This window comes from Bos indicus x Bos taurus, chromosome 12 (assembly GCF_003369695.1).
Source record: "Bos indicus x Bos taurus breed Angus x Brahman F1 hybrid chromosome 12, Bos_hybrid_MaternalHap_v2.0, whole genome shotgun sequence".
Classification (NCBI taxonomy): domain Eukaryota; kingdom Metazoa; phylum Chordata; class Mammalia; order Artiodactyla; family Bovidae; genus Bos; species Bos indicus x Bos taurus.
The window spans coordinates 12,844,721-12,865,702 of record NC_040087.1 but is presented as its reverse complement, the minus strand read 5'-3'; the positions used below and the strand labels follow the sequence as shown (position 1 = coordinate 12,865,702).

Below are 20,982 nucleotides of genomic sequence, written 5' to 3'. Positions count from 1 at the left end.
ATGAATATATTATTAGTATAGCTTGTGGGGGAGGATGAGCAAAAGTGTAGTTGAGTAACAAATTTATCATTAATATGTTAAATCAATACTTTTTGATAGAAAAATTATATGAATATAATTAATAGAAATTTCTGAGACTTCAAGAAAGCTAGTGATACCCATACATGCACACACAACACTCAAGATTAAAATTTCATCATGAGAATAAAAATACAGAAAACCAGTAATCGAGAGTCTTTGCCCGTATTTTTAAAGAGAAGCTTCCTGTCCTGCCTAGGGACCACAGCTGGGTAAGCCAGCACTGGCACTGCAAGTAGCTTTGAACTCTGTAGTTGCGATGCCTTGTGAACTGCCCAGTTTCTGTGGCCTTTTCATTGACACTTACTGTGTCTCACCATTTTTTTCTAAGTCAAATATTGTACGCTGTGTCCATGTGTACTCAGTCATGTCCAACTCTTTGCAACCCTGTAGACTGTAGCTTGTCAGGCTCCTCTGACATGGAATTTCCATCCAAGAATCCTAGAGTGGGTTGCCATTTCCTACTCCAGAGAATCTTCCCGACCCAGGGATAGAACCCACATCTGTTGCGTCTCCTGCATTGGCAGACGGATTCTTTAACACTGCGCCACCTGGAAAACCCAGGACCCATATGCTGATAAAAAACTCAACAGGTTGAGTTTAAAAGGAAGGTATACAAATAGGTTCCTCACTCAAGTCATCTTATCTGCTTTAACTAAATCTCTTATTCCTCCTTTTACTCCTTTGAATAGAAAATGTGCCAGCAGCCTCTCTCCCCTCCTTTAAGACCTTCTCATGTAAAAATAAAGGGTCACTAGAGAATGATTCCCCACCGTTTATATCTTATCACAGTCCCCTTGTGTTCAGGATATGGATAAAGTCCTGGGATGTGTGTGCCTGTCTGATGTGGCAGGGTTTGGATATATGTGGGCTTTCTGAACACATCTGGACACATTTGGAGCACTGCAGTTCTACTTATTAGTGCTACAGCTGATGCATCCTGAGAATCTCTCTCTTTCCGGCGAGTGCTTCTTCTTATTTGCTGGAAGATGGGTTTTATAGTGACAGAAATGGAGGAATGAATTAAGAACTACTTGAGAAAAATTATAGTAAGGGAAAAGGGGGGACCAGGCTACAGAAGCTTTATGGATTATTAGTCCAAAGAACTAGGGCCTGAAATATGTCGCTGCTGCCATGATGCTGCGAGTAGTTTATGAGAACAATGGCTTTCCTACGTGTTAGCTTATCAGGCTGGCCTCTCTGCCTTCCTGAGGGTGGGCTGCAAATCAGTGTGAGGGAGAGAAAGTGTATGACAAATGAACAGATAGAATACTTGAAATCTCATCAATTCCAGCACATGTGGTCTCTGTGCCCATGACATGGAGGGTCACTGGGACTGAAGGACATCTTACTGTGTGCGCTGACTCTTCCGAGCTTCCCCCTTGAGGTCCTAATTCAGCCAGAAATGATGGCTTCTGTGCTCCTGAACAGACTTCGCTTTCCCTCTCGGGCACAGAAAGGAGCTTCAGGTACACATTAGGGACACAGAGACCTGGAGGGAAATTCGTCTCTGGAATTGCACGGCATCAATCACCAGCCGACACGCCGTTTAATAGGACGTCATTAATGAGCAGCAGACACGTCCGTGCTGCTGCAGCCGGTGTCATCACTGCCTGCCTCTGAGATTCATCAGCTAGTTAAAATATTCTTGAAAAAGTACATTTAACTTTGCTCTGCTTCAAATCCTCCTCACGAGAAGGAATAAACTATGTTGATTATCTCTGAGGGGATATTTTTTTAAAGCTTTTAACAAATGTTTAGAGCATCCTTTAAAGTGTGCTGGATGGTTGTGCTTACACTCGTCTCTTCTTGTATATCCCAAGGGGCATCTGCAGACATATACATAAATCACTCAATTTTAAGCAAGTGTATGTGGAGAGCTGGCTATATGCTCAGGTTGATCTGAGCATATAGCTCAGATCAGAACTGGACCCACGGTAGGTCTGACATTGCGGTGATGCTTTTTCTCATGATTCCTTTTTTTCCATACCATTACAGGCCAGAAGACAGGCTTATATGGATACTCTAAAGGAAGAAGAAAATCAAAAATTGCAAAAGATGAAGGAAGAGCAGCACCAGAAGGTATTCAAAGACCATATTAGCATTTGGTTGCGGTACTAGATAATGTTGAAGAGCTTGAGAGCAGTAATATTTATATACATGAAAATCCTAAAAACAAAACAAAACACCACAGGTGTTAAAAATGGTGAGATGTGAGTATGTTTTAAGAGTATGGTGGTGTGATGGCGGCTTCTGTTCAACTACTTATTGGCTCCTGCTACTTACTCAGCCTCTGAGGGCTACAGTGTGTCTGCTGTAGTTGGTGCCATGGTCCAGGGAGAAGATGATAGAACACTTGGGAACTTCTTTTTTTTTTTAACTTTTTATTTTGTATTGGAGTATAGTTGCTTAAAAATGTGTTAGTGTCAGATATATAACAAAGTGATTCAGTTACACGCGTAAACATGTATCTATACTTTTTCAAATTCTTTTCCCAGTTAGCTTGTTGCAGAATATTAAGTGGAGTTCCAGGACACTTGGGAACTTTGGGTCTACAAAATATAACAAATGCCACTGCCATTTTTAAAATTAAAGATATATGATGTTGCAAATAATGTCCAGAGACCACTATAATGCATAATGGAAAAAAGCAGGCACACAAAATCGTGACACTGGCTTAAATGTTCATCTAAAAATACCCAAGGAATGAAACGACGCACTCTACACGTACACAAATATGTGAGGTGTTTCCAAAAAACACAATATTCCAAATAAAATGAGCAATAGAAATCAGGGAAATGAACACTGAGAAAAGTACTTAATGAATAAGAAATTTCTGACAGGGTAACTGAAAACAGTATTGTGACTTGATGGTCATACCTGCTTTGATTCATAGGCTCAGAGGCTCCTCAACCAAGGATGGGAGTCATGAGAGAGATGGGAGTCAGCTCCAAGGGGCCACTTCGTCCCAGGTCCTTTAAAAAAGCAAAAAAAAATTATTCAGCTAGTGGGAGACCATTATCTTCCCCATATTTATTTTCGAACTTTTTTTCTTGTTCTATTTGTACTTAATATATCCTGCCATTTCTTCCAGGATATCCCTCAAGTCTGTTTCTTCAATTATTCAATTACCTTGAATTCTGACGCCCATTCTGATTTCCTTAATTTGGTTTGTTTTTTCCTCTTATGTCTTTGCTCTACAAGGTAGCTTATTATAGCAATTGAGTGTGGAAATCATATTATAACATATTCATATTATGAAATGTGTACTAATTGTTGTTGTTAGAATTGACCCTCTGAGTGCTCCCTCCTCCCAACAGAGGTCAAACCCTTACTTTTTCATAGTTTCATCCAACATCCAATATAAGTGGTTGTCACTGAGTTGTTTTGTGCTTCAGTTCAGTTCAGTCGTTCAGTCATGTCTGACTATGACCCCACGCACTGCAGCACGCCAGGCCTCCCTGTCCATCACCAACTCCTGGAGCTTGCTCAAACTCATGTCCATCGAGTTGGTGATGCCATCCAATCATCTCATCCTCTGTCATCCCCTTCTCCTCCTGCCTTCAATCTTTCCCAGCATCAGGGTCTTTTCCAATGAGTCAGTTCTTCGCATCAGGTGGCCAAAGTATTAGAGCTTCAGCTTCAGCATCAGTCCTTCCAATGAATATTCAGGACTGATTTCTTTGAGGATGAACTGGCTTGATCTCCTTGGAGCCCAAGGGACTCTCAAGAGTCTTCTCCAACACCACAGTTCAAAAGCATCAATTACTTAATATTCAGATTTCTTTATTGTCCAACTCTTACATCCATACATGACTACTGGAAAAAACATAGCTTTGACTAGACAGACCTTTGTCAGTAAAGTAACATCTCTGCTTTTTAATATGCTGTCTAGGTTGGTCATAGCTTTTCTTCCAAGGATCGAGTGTCTTTTAATTTCATGGCTGCAGTCACCATCTGCAGTGATTTTGAAGCTCAAGTCTCTGTTTCCATTGTTTCCCCATCTATTTGCCATGAAGTGATGGGACCAGATGCCATGATCTTAGATTTTTGAATGTTGAGTTTCAAGCAGCTTTTTCACTTTTCTCTTTCACTTTCATCAAGAAGCTCTTTAGTTCTTCTTCACTTTCTGCCATAAGGGTGGTATCATCTGCATATCTGAGATTATTGATATTTTTCCTGGCAATCTTGTTTCCAGCTTGTGCTTCATCCAACCCAGCATTTCACATGATATACTCTGCATATAAGTTAAATAAGCAGGGTAACAATATACAGCCTTAACATACTCTTTTCCCAATTTGGATCCAGTCCATTGTTCCATGTCCGGTTCTAACTGTTAAATTGTTGAAAGAAATAATGTAAATTGTCAGTTTAGTTATTAAGCCACTTACTAGGCTTAATTATTAAGCCAAGTGCCAATAAGGTGCTTCCCTAGTGGCTCAGTGCTGAGGAATCTGCCTGCAATGCAGGAAATGTGGGTTTGACCCCTGGGTCTGATAGATCCCCTGGAGAAGAAAATGGCAACCCACTCCAGAATTCTTGCCTGGAGAATCCCATGGACATAGGAGTCTAACGGGCTATAGTCCATGGGGTTGCAAAGAGCTGGACATGACTTAGCGACTGAATACAAGCATGATAAGCAATGAAGAAGCCATGAAGCATTTTTATCTCTTGGTGTTTAAAAAAAATTATTTTTCCTTTGACAGAGGCTTCATATGGAAATCCACAGTTAAATAAGCAGTGTTTTAGTAAGATTCTAGTAATTAGCAAGTAGAAACTGAATCTAGTATATATTTAAGTTATATTTTCAATGATGTCCATCAAATGACATGAAAGTATTAATATTTTTCTGTGATCTTTCAACGTATCACCACATCCTGAGTTACAAATCAGTGTAGACATGATGTATTTTAAAATAACTACTAGTGAATCTTAAATACTGTTTTATAAAGTTTGATATATTTAGAATGTGAAAACCTGTAAATGTAGAATATTTTACAAAGGGCATGCTCAACAGATTAGAAAATCAGATCTGCTATTTAATTTTCAGGTTGAGCAGTTATTTTAAACAGTGAAAATTAAGCTTTTTATTTCTTAATCTTGTTTTTCTTCTGGAGTCAGACAAATGTTGATACACACATATTTTTCTGGTTATTGATTAAACATATTTTCTTTTTACATAAATTATTTCCTTTTACTTACTGAAGCTTTCAGTAAAATGAATAATGAGTGTATAGATGGTTCCATCACTAGGGACTTCAATAATGGTAGAGTACATAAGGATATTTACCTTATTTTTGCTTCTCTCCCTTTTTGTTCAGTCTGTTGTTAAAAGGCCACTGGAAGCTTCCCTGGCTAGTAGAGTCTGCCACTCATTATCACTTCAGTGGTTTTGCTTAAGAAAACAAGAAGAATCATGTTCATGGTAGGGAGCCATAACACATTTGTATCATCACATCTTTCCATGTGTTTGATTTCACCTAGTAGCCCAGATGGTAAAGCATCTGCTTGTAATGCAGGAGACCTGGGTTCAATCCCTGGGTTGGGAAGATCCCCTGGAGAAGGAAATGGCAACCCACTCCAGTATTCTTGCCTGGAGAATCCCATGGACAGAGGAGCCTGGTGGGCTACAGTCTATGAGGTTGCGAAGAGTCAGACACAACTGAGCAACTAATGGACACATTCATGTGTTTACTTGTTCCCTTGATTCAACAAGTATCTAATGAACACCTACTGTGGAGAAGTTGGAGAGTAGATTCTCTAGGTTAAAGTGAGGTGTAAAGTGATCTAGGTAAAGTGATCAACTGCGTGTTGATCCTGCTCTGTCTGTCCCTGACTTTCACATTCTTCCATTACTCTGGTCTTTGGGGACAGTAGATTCTTCCTTAATTTTAATTCCTGGTATTTTACATTTGATTCAATTCCCTGTTCCAACACTTTACTTGTAATTACCTTGGCTTGCCTGGTGGCTCAGGTGGTAAAGAATATGCCTGCAGTGCAGGAGATCTGGATTTGATCCCTGGGTTGGGAAGATCCCCTGGAGTAGGAAATAGCAACCCACTCTAGTATTCTTGTCTGGAGAATTCCATGGACTGAGGAACCTGGTGGGTTACAGTTCATGAAATTGCAGAGAGTCAGACACAACTGACTGACTAAAACCTCCTATTTTCAGTTTTTCACCCTATCAGTTCAGCTGAGTTGCTCAGTCGTGTCCAACTCTTTGTGACCCCATGAATCACAGCATGCCAGGCCTCCCATCACCAACTCCTGGAGTTTACTCAAACTCATGTCCATCGAGTCGGTGATGCCATCCAACCATCTCATCCTCTGTCATCCCCTTCTCCTCCTGCCCTCAGTCTTTCCCAGATTCAATGTCTTTTCTAATTAATCAGCTCTTTGCATCAGGTGTTCAAAATATTGGAGCTTCAGCTTCAACATCAGTCCTTCCAGTGAACACCCAGGACTCAAATTCTTCCCAACCCAGGGATCAAATTCTCCTTTAGGATAAACTGGTTGGACCTTCTTGCAGTCCAAGGGACTCTCAAGAGTCTTCTCCAACACCACAGTTCAAAAGCATCATTTTCCCCCTACATCTTCAGTATATTTTCTGTTAACTAGTATATTTTTTGTCGGCAGGCATGCTGACTCTCGCCGTAACAAAATAAACAAGCTGACCTACTTCTTCCTTGATTCGGCTATCCTCAGGGTTATCTTTTCTGCTTCTACCAAAAAAAAAAAAAAGACAGAGGTAATATTACTATAATCACATCTTTATTGCCCACTTTGTCCTTAATGCTTTATGTTCTGGTTTATATTCATAAACGCTCTTACTGAAACTGCTCTCTAAAGATAAAATCCCTTCTGAACATTCAATTCAGTGGTTCAGTGGTCTTTTTGCAATCCCTGTGTCCCTGTAACTCTGACATTATTTATACCATTTAAAGCTTTTATGGCTTTTTTTTTACTCTATTATTCTGATATTATTCTATCTCAGAGTAATCCATCCCAGTATTCATCCACTGACCCATCTATCCATCCACCCATCCATCCAACTATTCTGTCGACAACAGGGACTGAGCTCCTATTATGTACTGAGCCTCCTGGAAGATACTGAAGTTCCAACTAGAAACAGGATAGACAAGGCCCCTTCTCTCCTAAAGTTTACTTTTTTGTGGAGGAGATGAACAATTAAAAGAGGACAAATAAAACGCTGTACTTTTATTTTTTAGTGAATAATCACTTGGTAGTAATTAATGCTGCCCAAGAAAAAATTGTGTGTTGTGATAACTTCAGAGTGATGTATCAAATAGTGTCGATTACCTACTTCTCTCCTAAAACCTCATTTTTTTTTCCCCCTTCATATATTCATCCTACTTAGCATGGCCTGTTTCAGAAAAGTCAGAAGTCAGCCCAGGGATGCATTTGCAAATGGTCTAACTGATCATGGGAATTCTATTCTCATTGACTGTGATTGGTTCAGCCATTGAAATGGGAAGTAGTTCCAACCAACATGACTTATGGGAAGCCAGCCTTTCATACAGGATTTTATCAATATGAAATGGACTACTCTTCTCACTTAGTGATTTTCACCTTGATGGTTCTTGGTCTTAATTTTGTCCGATCCTAATTATTTTGCCATCCTTCTTGTTAGAACTTATGTGGCAATTTCTTTTTCCGTTACTCAATTTTAACCCCTCTGTGTCACTTGGCTTAAATTAGATTTCTAGTAACAAAAATGGCTGATCTTTCTTTTAGCCAATTTCATAATCTCTTTTTAATATATTCTCATTTATTGTGTGATTACTAGTGTATCTGCCCATTTTCTCCTACATAATTTACTTTTTATTTTTGTTTTCCATTCTTTATTTTCTTGACTCTGAATTTTCTGTCCTGTTTGTTTACTTTTCCTCTTTTCTCTCCTCTCCTTTCCTCCCTATCGTAAGAAATTTCTTAGTGGTTTTGATTTTAATTTTGTATTACCTTTTGTTGGCCTGTTTAACCTCAAAATATGTCTTACTGTAGTTCTGAAAAATTTCTATTTTCTTTTCACATTTCTTCCCTATTATCAACCCTACTCCCTGTTTCTTGGATATGTATCAAGTAGCTTTGGAAATTCTAGCTAGACCTGTCCTCTGTCTCTCTTAACCATTTGTCTTATACTTCCTGTCTGGCCTTTTCCATTGCATTCTGGGAGAACCTTTCGCTAGATCATCTTGCTCCTGGAATCATTTCGTCATTCTGCTTATTTGGCCCCTGCATTGAATTTGTTTATTTACCAGTGTTGCTGACTTACTTTTTCATAGCAGTGTTCTGCTTTATAAGTGCAATATCCTTTCTGATCTCTTCATTAATGGCAGTTATACAATCATTAACATTTTCTACTTACTATTTTAATAGTATTTTTTTCCTTTCTGATGTAAGTTTTATCTCATGTAGTTTTGTCTCTCACATGTTTGGTGATTCTTGGTTATCTCCTCATGTTTCTTTGGACACGTGAAAGTGAAAGTATTAGTTGCTCAGCCGTGTCTGACTCTTTGTGCCCCCATGGACTGTAGCCCACCAGGCTCCTCTATCCATGGGATTCTCCAGGCAAGAAAACTGGAGTGGGTTGCCATTCCCTTTTCCAGGGGATCTTCCCAACCCAGGGATTGAACCCAGATCTCCTGTACTTAGGGCAGATTCTTTACCATCTGAGCCACCAAGGAAGGCCCTGGCCAAGTTAAGATATACAGAAGCCAATCTTCTGCATGTGGCAGCCTCTTGTTCTCCTGTGGTCAGCATGTACTGGGACACTGTCCTGTTCCTCTGAGCTCAGAGCCCCTCCTCCATTCTGTGTTACCTAGGGGACGATGTCAGTGCGGGCTGCTGTGTATGCCAGCATGGGAGACGAAGAACCCACTGTCAAGCTCCTCTCAAAGCACTTCTCCACCTGGTCATCTTTAGCTTCTCTCAGATCTCCTTTAGAAACACAGCTAACTCAGACCCAGTTGATCCTGCATACTTGTTTCTCCATATAATTTATTTTATCCCTTTTCTGCCTACAAGTAATTTAAAATTTTTCTGATAGGTTGAGTACACTTACTGATTTTGCATGGTTATTGATTTTATATAGTCATTTGGAAAGTAAAAACAAACCATGAAAACATATTTAAATTATTCAATGACAGAGAAAAGGATTGTAGACTACGTTAGAAATTATGGTGAGAGCAGCTTATAGGGAATCCTCGCAAAGCCGTACTCAGAAAAAGAAAAATCACAACTTTAAATCCAGTCAGGACTCAAACAGAAACAAATTAATGTGTCCAACCTAAGAATTTAAAACAAGAACAATAAACAATACTGAAGGAAGTAATTAAGAACAGAAATTAATAAAAAAAAAAAACTTGAAGAAACAGCTGTTATAAAAATTCAACAGCTTCTTCTTTGATGAGGTCGACAAAATGAACAAATCTCTGGTAAGTCTAATCAAGAAAATATTAGTAAAAATGCAAATACACGACAGTATAAATGAGGGGCTAGAACCATAGTTTTAGAGAAGATTAAGTGAATGGTTTTATGAGAATATGTAAAACTCTAAACTGACTCAAAGAATTACAATAAAGACAAAAATGCAAGTGATTTTAAAGTTTTCTGAGAATTACTTTCCCTTAACAAGCTAAATTTGGATAAATTTACAGGCAGGTTCATTAGAATTTTCAAGTAACACATTTTTTTCCTGTGTTCTACAAGTTGTTTCAGAGCAAGGAAAAAGATGAAATAATTTAGAATTAATATAATTTAATTGTCATTCTCATGATGTCACAACCTGGTAAAGGGACACACTCACAGATTTATAGAGATTAACATCTGAAAGAAAGTTCTAGCTAATGGGATTTGTTTCTCATATCATTTACATAGTTAAGTTTATTCTAGGAGTGCAAAGATGACTACCTATATATTATAACTTTTTATATCACTGCAATATGATAGTGAAAGCTGCTCAGTCGTGTATGACTCTTTGCGATCCCATGGACTATATAGTCTATGGAATTCTCCAGGCCAGAATACTGGAGTGGGTAGCCTTTCCCTTCTCCAGGGGATCTTCCCTGGATATCAAACCCAGGTCTCCTGCATTGCACGTGGATTCTTTACCAGCTGAGCCACAAAGGAAGACCGAAATATGAGAGAAAAAGAGATCATGAGAGAAAAAGAATTTGACTACCTCTGTAGTTGCCAAAAACAGGCATTGGTAGGTTAAAATCTATCAGTTAAAAAAAAAAAAAAGAAAACATGGTAAGCTAGAGATAATTTTTTTTCCCTTAACATTCATATAGTCTTTCAAACAAACAACCAACATTAATCTCAGTGGTAAAATATTAGAACAGTGAACAACATAAAAGTATCTGCAGCTCCTACCACCAACTAATATTTGTTCTGGAAATTCTAACCTAATGCTTTTTAGTGTCATTTGATGAAAAACTCTTCTAGTGAAGGGGAAGAAAGCTTCAGTATTGCATGGGACAAGGTTCGAGAATTGTTTTAGCCAACTTGATAGGACAAAAATAGAGAAGTTTTATCTAATTATTGGAAATATAAGTTATTATTTATGGATGAGAGCAATCTGTACAACCCAAGACAATCAACTAAAAATTGCTTAGAACAAATGGAATTAAATGAGCTGGCTTCCTTTGTGGCTCAGCTGGTAAAGAATCCACCTGCAATGTGGGAGACCTGGGTTCAGTCCCTGGGTTGGGAAGATCCCCTGGAGTAGGGAAAGACCAGCCCACTCCAGTATACTGACCTGGAGAATTCCATGAACTGTAAAGTCCATGGGGTCGCAAAGAGTTGGACATAACTGAGTGACTTTCACTTCACTTCACTTCATATATATATGACACACAAATTCATGAAGCATTCCATATGTTTTAGGGCTTCCCTGGTAGCTCAGCTGGTAAAGAATCCACCTGCAATGTAGGAGACCCCAGTTTGATTCCTGGGTCGGGAAGATCCCCTGTAGAAAGAGAAGAGTTTGGGGCTGGGGATAGCTTAGAGGAGCCTTGGTTCTGCAGCTCCCCACAGTAATGCCTTTCCCCAGAATAAAGATGACGTTGGCTATAAGAAAAAGTGGAAATAGAGCTCAAATTATTGAGAGGAAACCAACCAAATCCAAGGAAGTAAATACTCATGGGTAAAGTAGGAGAGTGAAAAAATAGCATTAATAATGTGTACTCCTCTCTTACCGTGCTGTGCTAAATTGCTTCAGTCATGTCCGACTCTACGATCCTATGGAACATAGCCCGCCAGGCTCCCCTGTCCATGGGATTCTCCAGGCAAGAATACTGGAGTGGGTTGCCATGCCCTTCTCCAGGAGATCTTCCCGACCCAGGGATCGAACCCAGGTCTCTTACGTCTGCTCAGGTGGCAAGCGGGTTCTTTACCACTAGTGCCACCTGGGAAGCCCCCCTCTCTTACTAGTTATTGTTAATTCTGTCATTATTTAATATAAAGAAATGGACTTTCAGCTACAATAGTCATTGAATTCTCTATCTCCCACCCAGAAATACTTCCTATCAAATTTCTTCCAACTTCTAAAAAATATTTTTTATCATAAAAGTTGCTTTTATATGGTGGAAAATGTCAAAGTATAGAAATTACGAGGAAAAATATAATCATCACTCATAAAAACTCTCCACCCAGAGATAAGCTCCTTTAACATGTCAGTATATTTACTTCATTTCTTGGTTTCCATACATGCAGAGACTGTAGCTGCTTCTCTCCACCTCGGGTCACATTTGCAGGCTTACCACATGCCAGGCATAAGCTAAACTCTCCATGTGCTTGCTCTCAGGTAATCTTCCAGTGTCATGAGGTAGACAGCACGACAATCATCCATAACAAATGAGGTTTAGAAAGAGAAAGTAATCCGTACAAAGTACAAGAGAAGAGGCAGGCTTCAAAACTCACCCAGACTCTCTTTTATAATCACTTTTTTTCCATTTTCACATAGATAAGCACATTCTTACATCATTGAAGCATAGTAGTCACTGTTGCATGGTACTCCAGACTTCAAAATCCTCAACTTCTCTACTGCTGAAAAACTATTTTAAACCTCCCATTAAGCTGATTTTAAATATAAACAATCCTATCCATACAGCTTGCGTGCATTTCTGATTATTTCCTCAGAATAGATGTATACCTTTTAGGTCTAAGACTTTTATTTTAGGAAACTTTTTAGAATTTGATACTGTCTGAGTCCTTTGCTGCCCCTCTTATCAGCAGCAGTACGAGGGAGTCTGTAATGTTCTTTAATAGCTAATAATATAAACCCTCCTCACCCCAGCAAACACACAAATTATTTCTTATTTAATCTTGTGATTATTCTCTCAGTTGAAGTGTAGATATGGTTTTTCAAACTACCTCAAATTCCACTGAAATTTTTACTGGAATTGCATTAAGCTCACTAATTAATTTGGACAGAACTGTAGTTGTTACAGTATTGAATTTTACCACTCAGGGGCATCAGCCATCTCTACTTTATTCAAATTATCGTTAAAGGATTACAGGAAAGGTCTCAGGTATTCTGGGGCTTTTTTAGGTTTGGGGGTTTTGGATGTGTTTTTTTGTTGTTTTTTTTTTTAGGGATTGAGCAATTTTTTATATTGTTGCTTTTTGATGAAATCTCTCTATCTCCTATTTTCTCATTAGTTTTTACTAACATTTGAGGGCATTATTGATTCTTACATATATGTTTTATGCTGTGCTTAGTTGCTCAGTCATGTCCAACTCTTTGTGACCCCATGGACTGTAGCCCACCAGGCTCCTCTGTCCATGAGGGATTCTCCAGGCAAGAATACTGGAGTGGGTTGACATGCCCACCTCCAGGGAATCGTCCCAACCCAGGGACTGAGCCCAGGTCACCCACATTGCAGGCGAATTCTTTACCATCTGAGCAATGAGGGAAGCCCAGGAATACTAGAGTAGGTAGCCTATCCCTTTCTGCAGGGGATCTTCCCGACCCAGGAATCAAACCGGGGTCTCCTACATTGCAGGTGGATTCTTTACCAGCTGAGCTACCAGGGAAGCCCTAAAACATATGGAATGCTTCATGAATTTGTGTGTCATATATATATGAGGTGAAGTGAAGTGAAAGTCACTCAGTCATGTCCAACTCTTTGCGACCCCATGGACTTTACAGTTTATGGAATTCTCCAGGTCAGTATACTGGAGTGGGCTGGTCTTTCCCTACTCCAGGGGATCTTCCCAACCCAGGGATTGAACCCAGGTCTCCCACATTGCAGGTGGATTCTTTACCAGCTGAGCCACAAAGGAAGCCAGCTCATTTAATTCCATTTGTTCTAAGCAATTTTTAGTTGATTGTCTTGGGTTGTACAGATTGCTCTCATCCATAAATAATAACTTTTATTTCCAATAATTAGATAAAACTTCTTTTCTATTTTTGTCCTATCAAGTTGGCTAAAACCATTCTTGAACCTTGTCCCATGCAATACTGAAGCTTTCTTCCCCTTCACTAGAAGATTTTTTCATCAAATAACACTAAAAAGCATTAGGTTAGAATTTCCAGAACAAATATTTTTATAAACATCCAAAGGTGGGGGTCCTTGAAGTTCATGGCATCAACTCTCCCGCTTCCATTATCCTTTTCCCCTTGTTGAGTTGAGAGAACATTCTCTCCTGGGAGAAGCATGTCTGCTTTAATGGTGATGACACTTTAATGTTTACATATAATGCAGTCAGGCTGACCATGTCAGAACATGCCCCACTGGAATTCAAACATGATTTTAAAATGACCCTGTCCTAGCCTCCGATTACCACAGCCTTGCTTTGGAACATGCCTTTAAACTCATCAGCTTTCTCACGCAGCTGGCCTTGTACACACCTGTTTGTTGTTTAGTCGAGCCTTTGGTAGAATGCAACGCAGAGAAGTGATTTCCGTAACCCCTGGCAGGAAATGGTGACTCTTACTTCTTGCCATTAGCTTGGTCCCCCCAGCACTGCTTCATCTTAGCCCTTCCTCCAGCAAGAGCAGTCCCAGCAGGACCGGCACAGACTGGCACCATTTGCAGTGTTGTCCTTATTTACTAAACATTTACTTGGTGGCTTAGTTAGTAAAGAATCTGCCTCCAATGCAGGAGACCTGGGTTCAATCCCTGGGTTGGGAAGATCCTCTGGAGAAGGGAATGGCTACTCACTCCAGTATTCTTGCCTGGGAAATTCCATGGATGGTATAGTCCATGGGGTCACAAAGAGTTGGACACAACTGGGCGACTAACACACATATCTGACTTGGCCAGTGTTTACAGGAGGTTCTGCTTTAGCATCTCCAAAACGAGACTTTGTTTATCAGAGGACTTACGTACCTTCTCTCGATGGAGCGCCGTCTGAATGCAGGGAGGCGAGCAGAGCAGTGAGAAGACACACGTTCTCTCCCCTGGGAGCCTTCATGGATACATTTAAAATATCGAACCTTCGGGAACATTTGCTCCTTGTCTCTAGTTTGCATCCCTTCTTATTCTCTTGTCATGTTGCTTGAACTTGTGTCCAGTGATGCGTTTCTTTCTGTTTCATGTCACAGCTGTTTCCCGGGTCTGTCGTCCTCATTATTCTGTGGTTTCCTTCAGGTTGGAGGTGGGTCTTCTTTGCATCTGTATCTCAGCCTGAATCCAGGTGTCTGGAGAATGGTTGGTGCTTCAGAAATATGTGTTGAGTGAGACAAGATTTGACAGTGTCTCAGATGCTTTGTGTCGTGTCCCTCCGACTTGGAGAGCATTTTTATTTTCTTAGTGTCCAAAGCTCAGTCCTTGGAACAGGAACGACTTGTTTTGTATCTGTCCAAGGAGGTGTTGCACTTCTGGGTTAGAACCACATCAACGACCCAGGAATATGCTTATAAAGCATGCAGATGCATCTGCAGTGGCTGTCAGCTCAGCAGAAGAAATTAATTAGTTGAAATTATCCTTTGTGGCACCAAAGGAAAACCAGCCTCTCTCTCCCTAGTAAACACGCTTTGCTGCTTGTAGAATAAAAATCCCGAGTGCAGCGGAACGCGAGCACCCCCTTCTGCCACCTGGGGTCGTGGTCCTTCGTGGTGGTGCCTCATCGACTCCCCTCCTGCCTCCCTCCTGCTCTGTTTTCTTCCCTCCCCTGTCCTTGCCTCTGTAACAGCACGCTCTGTGCTAGTCTCTTCCTGGCCTCTTTTTTGCCTTCCCTGACAGTTCTTGGCTTCATGATGTACTGTTTTGCTCTTTTACATTTTTGTGTATTAAAAACTAGATATCCATTGGGATTTTTAAATAAAGGAAAGCAGAAAGAAACAGAAATGGTCTCCCACACAGATATAAACCTTTCTTGATAGTTTGAGGAAGTAATGTTCACATGGTTCAAAGATTAAAACAACAAACACTACTTACGATATTAAAGTTTCCTCCCTCTGCCTACCTACCTGCCATGCTTTGAGCTCCAATGATAGTTACAATTAACATTTTAGTATGTGTTTTACCATAAAAATGTCTAAGACATGTACATGCTATGCTATGCTAAGTCACTGCAGTCGTGTCCGACTCTGTGTGACCCCATAGACGGCAGTCACCAGGCTCCCCCGTTCCTGGGATTCTCCAGGCAAGAACACTGGAGTGGGTTGCCATTTCCTTCTCCAGTGCATGAAAGTGAAAAGTGAAAGTGAAGTTGCTCAGTCGTGTCCGACTCTTAGCGACCCCATGGACTGCAGCCCACCAGGCTCCTCCATCCATGGGATTTTCCAGGCAAGAGTACTGGAGTGGGGTGCCAAGATATGTATACCAGCATATAAAAGTTAAAAATGGATATATGTGTATCTTTTCTATTTACATGGAACAGTGCCCTCCAAACTGCTCTGAACATCACTTTTACCATTTAATGTGTCTTAGAGGCCTTGTCATCGGCGCCCCCGCCGCCATCCGTCTAATTCTTTGGACCTGTTGCGTAATACCCCATCGTGTGGGCGATGCCGTACTTTACTGTGCCAGGTCCTTGTAAATGTGCATGAAGTCTTTCCCTTCAACTTGAACTGTTTCAGTAATTCAGATGCGCCTCTCCTTTTACACGTCTTTGAACATTCTGCAAAGGATGCGTACATTTTACATATTTATGGTTGCTGCTCTCCAAAAACTATTTTTTTATTAACTTAGACACTCCACCAAAATGCTGGAAGGTACCTGATTCTCTATCAAACTTTTCTAGTTTTTGTCAACAGGAAAGAAGAAAAACTTTATCTCATTGTTTTGGTTTATATTCTTTGACTATGTGTGAAAATGATGACTATTTTTAAATGTACACGCATTCTGTGGTTTAGCTGCCAACTTCCTCTTCCTTTGCCTGGCCCTTTTTCTGTCGGTGTCTGTGTTTTCTTTATTGGTTTATATAAGGTCTTTAGCTTCCTCCTCAGGCCTTCCCTGAGCCTCCACCTAAAATAAGAACTGAGTCACTGAGCCTCACAACGGCATGTTTAATCCTCTGCATAGGATTATCGGTGGATATTTTTCTCATTTATTCATGGTCTTCTCTTTTTTTAGAATATAAACTCTTAAGGAGCAAGGATCTTGTCTGTCCTGTTATTGTATCCCCATCACATAGATGCAAGCCTGCCTCACAGTATGCACTCAGATATTGCTGAATGGCTGAATGAAAGAGTAACTGAATTAGCCTATGTGTGCCATAAACATCTTTTTAAGTTTTTATCCCAGTTGAAGTTTTGAATTTTGATGTAGCCAAATCTATTAATCCTTCTATTTCCTGAGTCTGTACCCTCCTCATTTCAAGTTTATAAATAAACTTACCCATGCCTCCTTTGGCAACTTATACGGTTCCATCTTTTAAGTTCAAGTCCTGGGGCTCTGTAAAATTTATTTTGATATAAAAATAAAGGATCTTGCTCTGATTTTTTCTCACAGTAGTCAGCTAGTCCATCATCATTCACTGCTCTCTCTCTTCTGTGAGGGTTTAGCAAAACAACTTATGGTGAGCTGTGCTTCCATGCAGTAAGTCTTTTCCTGAACTCAATCAAATTGTTTTAATTCCTGCAGTTTCATGATATTTTTGAATATTTGGGAAAGCTGGTTTTCACTCATTTCTTTTTTTCAGGAATTTTTTTATTGCTATTTGCTAATTTATCTTTTACCAGATAAATTTAAGGATCATTTTTGTCAAGGCTGAAAAAATTATCTTAAAAATTATTTTAAGGAAATATGTGGTAATACACATCTATAAAATATATGCTTCAAAGGTTTTAAAAAACTCTTTTGTCTCATATCTAGGATTGATGTCCTAATTTAGCCTGTCCAGGGTTCATGTTATCAAACTTGGAATGGCTGGATACAGAAGTTGCTCCTTGGAGAAATGGGTTAATATAAGTGGGAAAAAATAGCATCCTTTGACAAGAGGGATTTAGGTTTGAACTTAGGTTAGATAGATTCTGCTAGAACTTTTGAGTGTAATGGGCTCTACAGTTCTAGATGTGGCTGTTTATTCTTGAGTATGATTAACTAATGACAAGTTATCCTTTATCTCCACAGCCTATACTGGATGCATTTTTATAGATTAGGTACAAAAATGTCCAAGCTCTCGTCTTTATTTGTTACTTAGGAGCCATTTATCCCTTGACAAAATACTTAAACTGAGTCTCTGATCCTTTGTTTCCTCTTCTATAAAGCAAGTGTAATAATGTTTATCCATTCATTCATCAAAAAACACTGTCTGCCTACCTTTGAGAATTGTTGTGAGGATCAAGTAACAGAATTCCAGTGTAATTTTTGCTTCAGAATATTAAGGTCTGGTTAAACACTGCACTTTCACAACATTTCATTTGCTTAACTCCAGTCCCGCTCTCCCTAGATCCCCTAAAAAGAAAATAAAGGGAATGTTTTTTTTTTTAAGGCATAAGCCAGTATGTAGAACAAAAATGCAGACCAGGAGACTGTAGCAAAAAATGTTATCAGCACAATTTTGGAAGCTGGTAGGAAGAGCAGGAGAAGGCAGAACTTATTTTCAAGAAATGTAATACTGATATTGAAGCAGTCCAGATACAGATGTGGAATTAGAGGCACCTGGCATCTCGGAGGGCTAGAGTTGAAAAAAGGGTGACTTGGAAATCTAGCTGAGGAGTGGTAAGACCCCTAGGACTCTTCCCTCACCACAGTGAAACTTAAAGTTATCAGGATGAAGGATGAGGATGGTGGTGTACCAGGAAGGGAAGTGGGCACTGGGATGGAGGTAGTAATAGAGATGTAAATCTCCATGGTAGGAGGCCAAATGATAATGCTACTTTTTTTTAAATTAAGAAACAGAAGAATATTCATGCTTTAAACAAGACAATTGACAGATGAAATCACACACAAATACTGAACATGATTGTATGGGTGAGAGGGAAGACTGGGACTTCCTTTATTTTAATATAAGCCTAGTATAAGTAGTACTGTTGCTTGGTAGATTTTTAAACTATGCTTATACAGTGACAGAAATTAAAGTGAAAGACTTTATGCCACTGTGAAAAAGTAAGTCTCTAGCACAAGCCTCAGCATTTAATACTTGCGAAGTGACTGAATGAATACTCTTTTTCCTTTGTCATTGGTGCTCAGGAGAAATTAGAATTAAATATTGTGCTTTAGGGATTCAGTTCAGTTCAGTTCAGTCGTTCAGTCGTGTCTGACTCTTTGCGACCCCATGAATAGCAGCACGCCAAGCCTGCCTGTCCATCACCATCTCCCGGAGTTCACTCAAACTCACGTCCATCGAGTCGGTGATGCCATCCAGCCATCTCATCCTCTGTCGTCCCCTTTTCCTCCTGCCCCCAATCCCTCCCAGCATCAGAGTCTTTTCCAATGAGTCAACTCTTTGCATGAGGTGGCCAAAGTACTGGAGTTTCAGCTTTAGCATCATTCCTTTCAAAGAACACCCAGGGCTGATCTCCTTCAGAATGGACTGGTTGGATCTCCTTGCAGTCCAAGGGACTCTCAAGAGTCTTCTCCAACACCACAGTTCAAAAGCATCAATTCTTCAGCACTCAGCTTTCTTCACAGTCCAACTCTCACATCCATACATGACCACTGGAAAAACCATAGCCTTGACTAGACAGGCCTTTGTTGTCAAAGTAATGTCTCTGCTTTTCAATATGCTATCTAGGTTGGTCATAACTTTTCTTCCAAGGAGTAAGCGTCTTTTAATTTCACGGCTGCAGTCACCATCTGCAGTGATTTTGGAGCCTCAAAAAATAAAGTCTAACACTGTTTCCACTGTTTCCCCCTCTATTTCCCATGAAGTGATGGGACCAGATGCCATGATCTTCATTTTCTGAATGTTGAGCTTTAAGCCAACTTTTTCACTCTCCTCTTTCACTTTCATCAAGAGGCTTTTTAGTTCCTCTTCACTTTCTGCCATAAGGGTGGTGTCATCTGCATATCTGAGGTTATTGATATTTCTCCCAGCAGTCTTGATTCCAGCTTGTGCTTCCTCCAGCCCAGCATTTCTCATGATGTACTCTGCATATAAGTTAAACAAGCAGGGTGACAATATACAGCCTTGACGTACTCCTTTTCCTATTTGGAACCTGTCTGTTGTTCCATGTCCAGTTCTAACTGTTGCTTCCTGACCTGCATGCAGGTTTCTCAAGAGGCAGGTCAGGTGGTCTGGTATTCCCATCTCTTTCAGAATTTTCCACAGTTTATTGTGATCCACACAGTCAAAGGCTTTGGCATAGTCAATAAAGCAGAAATAGATGTTTTCCTGGAACTCTCTTGCTTTTTCCATGATCCAGCAGATGTTGGAAATGACCTCTGGTTCCTCTGCCTTTTCTAAAACCAGCTTGAACATCTGTTCATGTATTGCTGAAGCCTGGCTTGGAGCATTTTGAGCATTACCTTACTAGCATGTGAGATGAGTGCAATTGTGCGGTAGTTTGAGCATTCTTTGGCATTGCCTTTCTTTGGGATTGGAATGAAAACTGACCTTTTCCAGTCCTGTGGCCACTGCTGAGTTTTCCAAATTTGCTGGCATATTGAGTGCAGCACTTTCACAGCATCATCTTTCAGGATTTGAAATAGCTCAACTGGAATTCCATCACCTCCACTAGCTTTGTTCGTAGTGATGCTTTCTAAGGCCCACTTGACTTCACATTCCAGGATGTCTGGCTCTAGGGATTAATGTATAGCTTATTTGGATTATCACAGTATAAGAAACCAGTCTTTATTTTGCAGGCTATACAATGTTGGAAGGCCTTAGAATAAAACTAAAAGAATAAAATGTCAATCTGAATTTTGAACTTACTTTATACTTTTCATCATGGAAGTTTGGAGGTTAAAAAAAATACACAAGCTGCTGTGTGTTTATCAAGAGGTGGCTGTATTTTCTCTGTCAGTTAGTGCTGGAGTCGGAAAACCTCTTTCACTCAGGCACTAACTCATGACAGGGGCCTGATAACTTCCCTCTGCCTTTTTCTGCCTGTGACATGAGGTTATAACTTGGTCCGCCTCAAGGTGTAGGCAGTTGAGTATTGAGATTCTCTGGCAACCTAGTTGTTTGGTTTGATACTGTGAGCACAGTAACTGAATGTGGAAGTTGCTGACTCTTCCAAGAAGACAGAATGTCAGAAGCTAGAGATTTAGTTGGAGTAACATGACCGCCTATTTGAAGCAAAGCATCCACTCCCATGTTCTGCTAGTATTAGAAATAACTGGTCAATGAGACGGAGAAGGCAATGGCACCCCACTCCAGTACTCTTGCCTGGAAAATCCCATGGATGGAGGAGCCTGTTAGGCTGCAATCCATGGGGTCGCTAAGAGTCGGACACGACTGAGCGACTTCACTTTTCACTTTCACTTTTCACGTTCATGCATTGGAGAAGGAAATGGCAACCCACTCCCGTGTTCTTGCCTGGAG

At 40.1% G+C, this 20,982-nt stretch overlaps 1 protein-coding gene across 1 annotated transcript in view; it reads left to right on the top strand.

Annotated features, from left to right (window-relative positions):
* The window catches only part of EPSTI1 (epithelial stromal interaction 1), a 100,246-nt gene that overhangs the window by 66,186 nt on the left and 13,078 nt on the right, over positions 1–20,982 (top strand). The window contains exon 8 of the mRNA XM_027557158.1: positions 2,077–2,160. Within this exon, the coding sequence (XP_027412959.1) occupies positions 2,077–2,160 (84 nt within the window). The remainder of the gene's footprint in view (positions 1–2,076; positions 2,161–20,982) is intronic.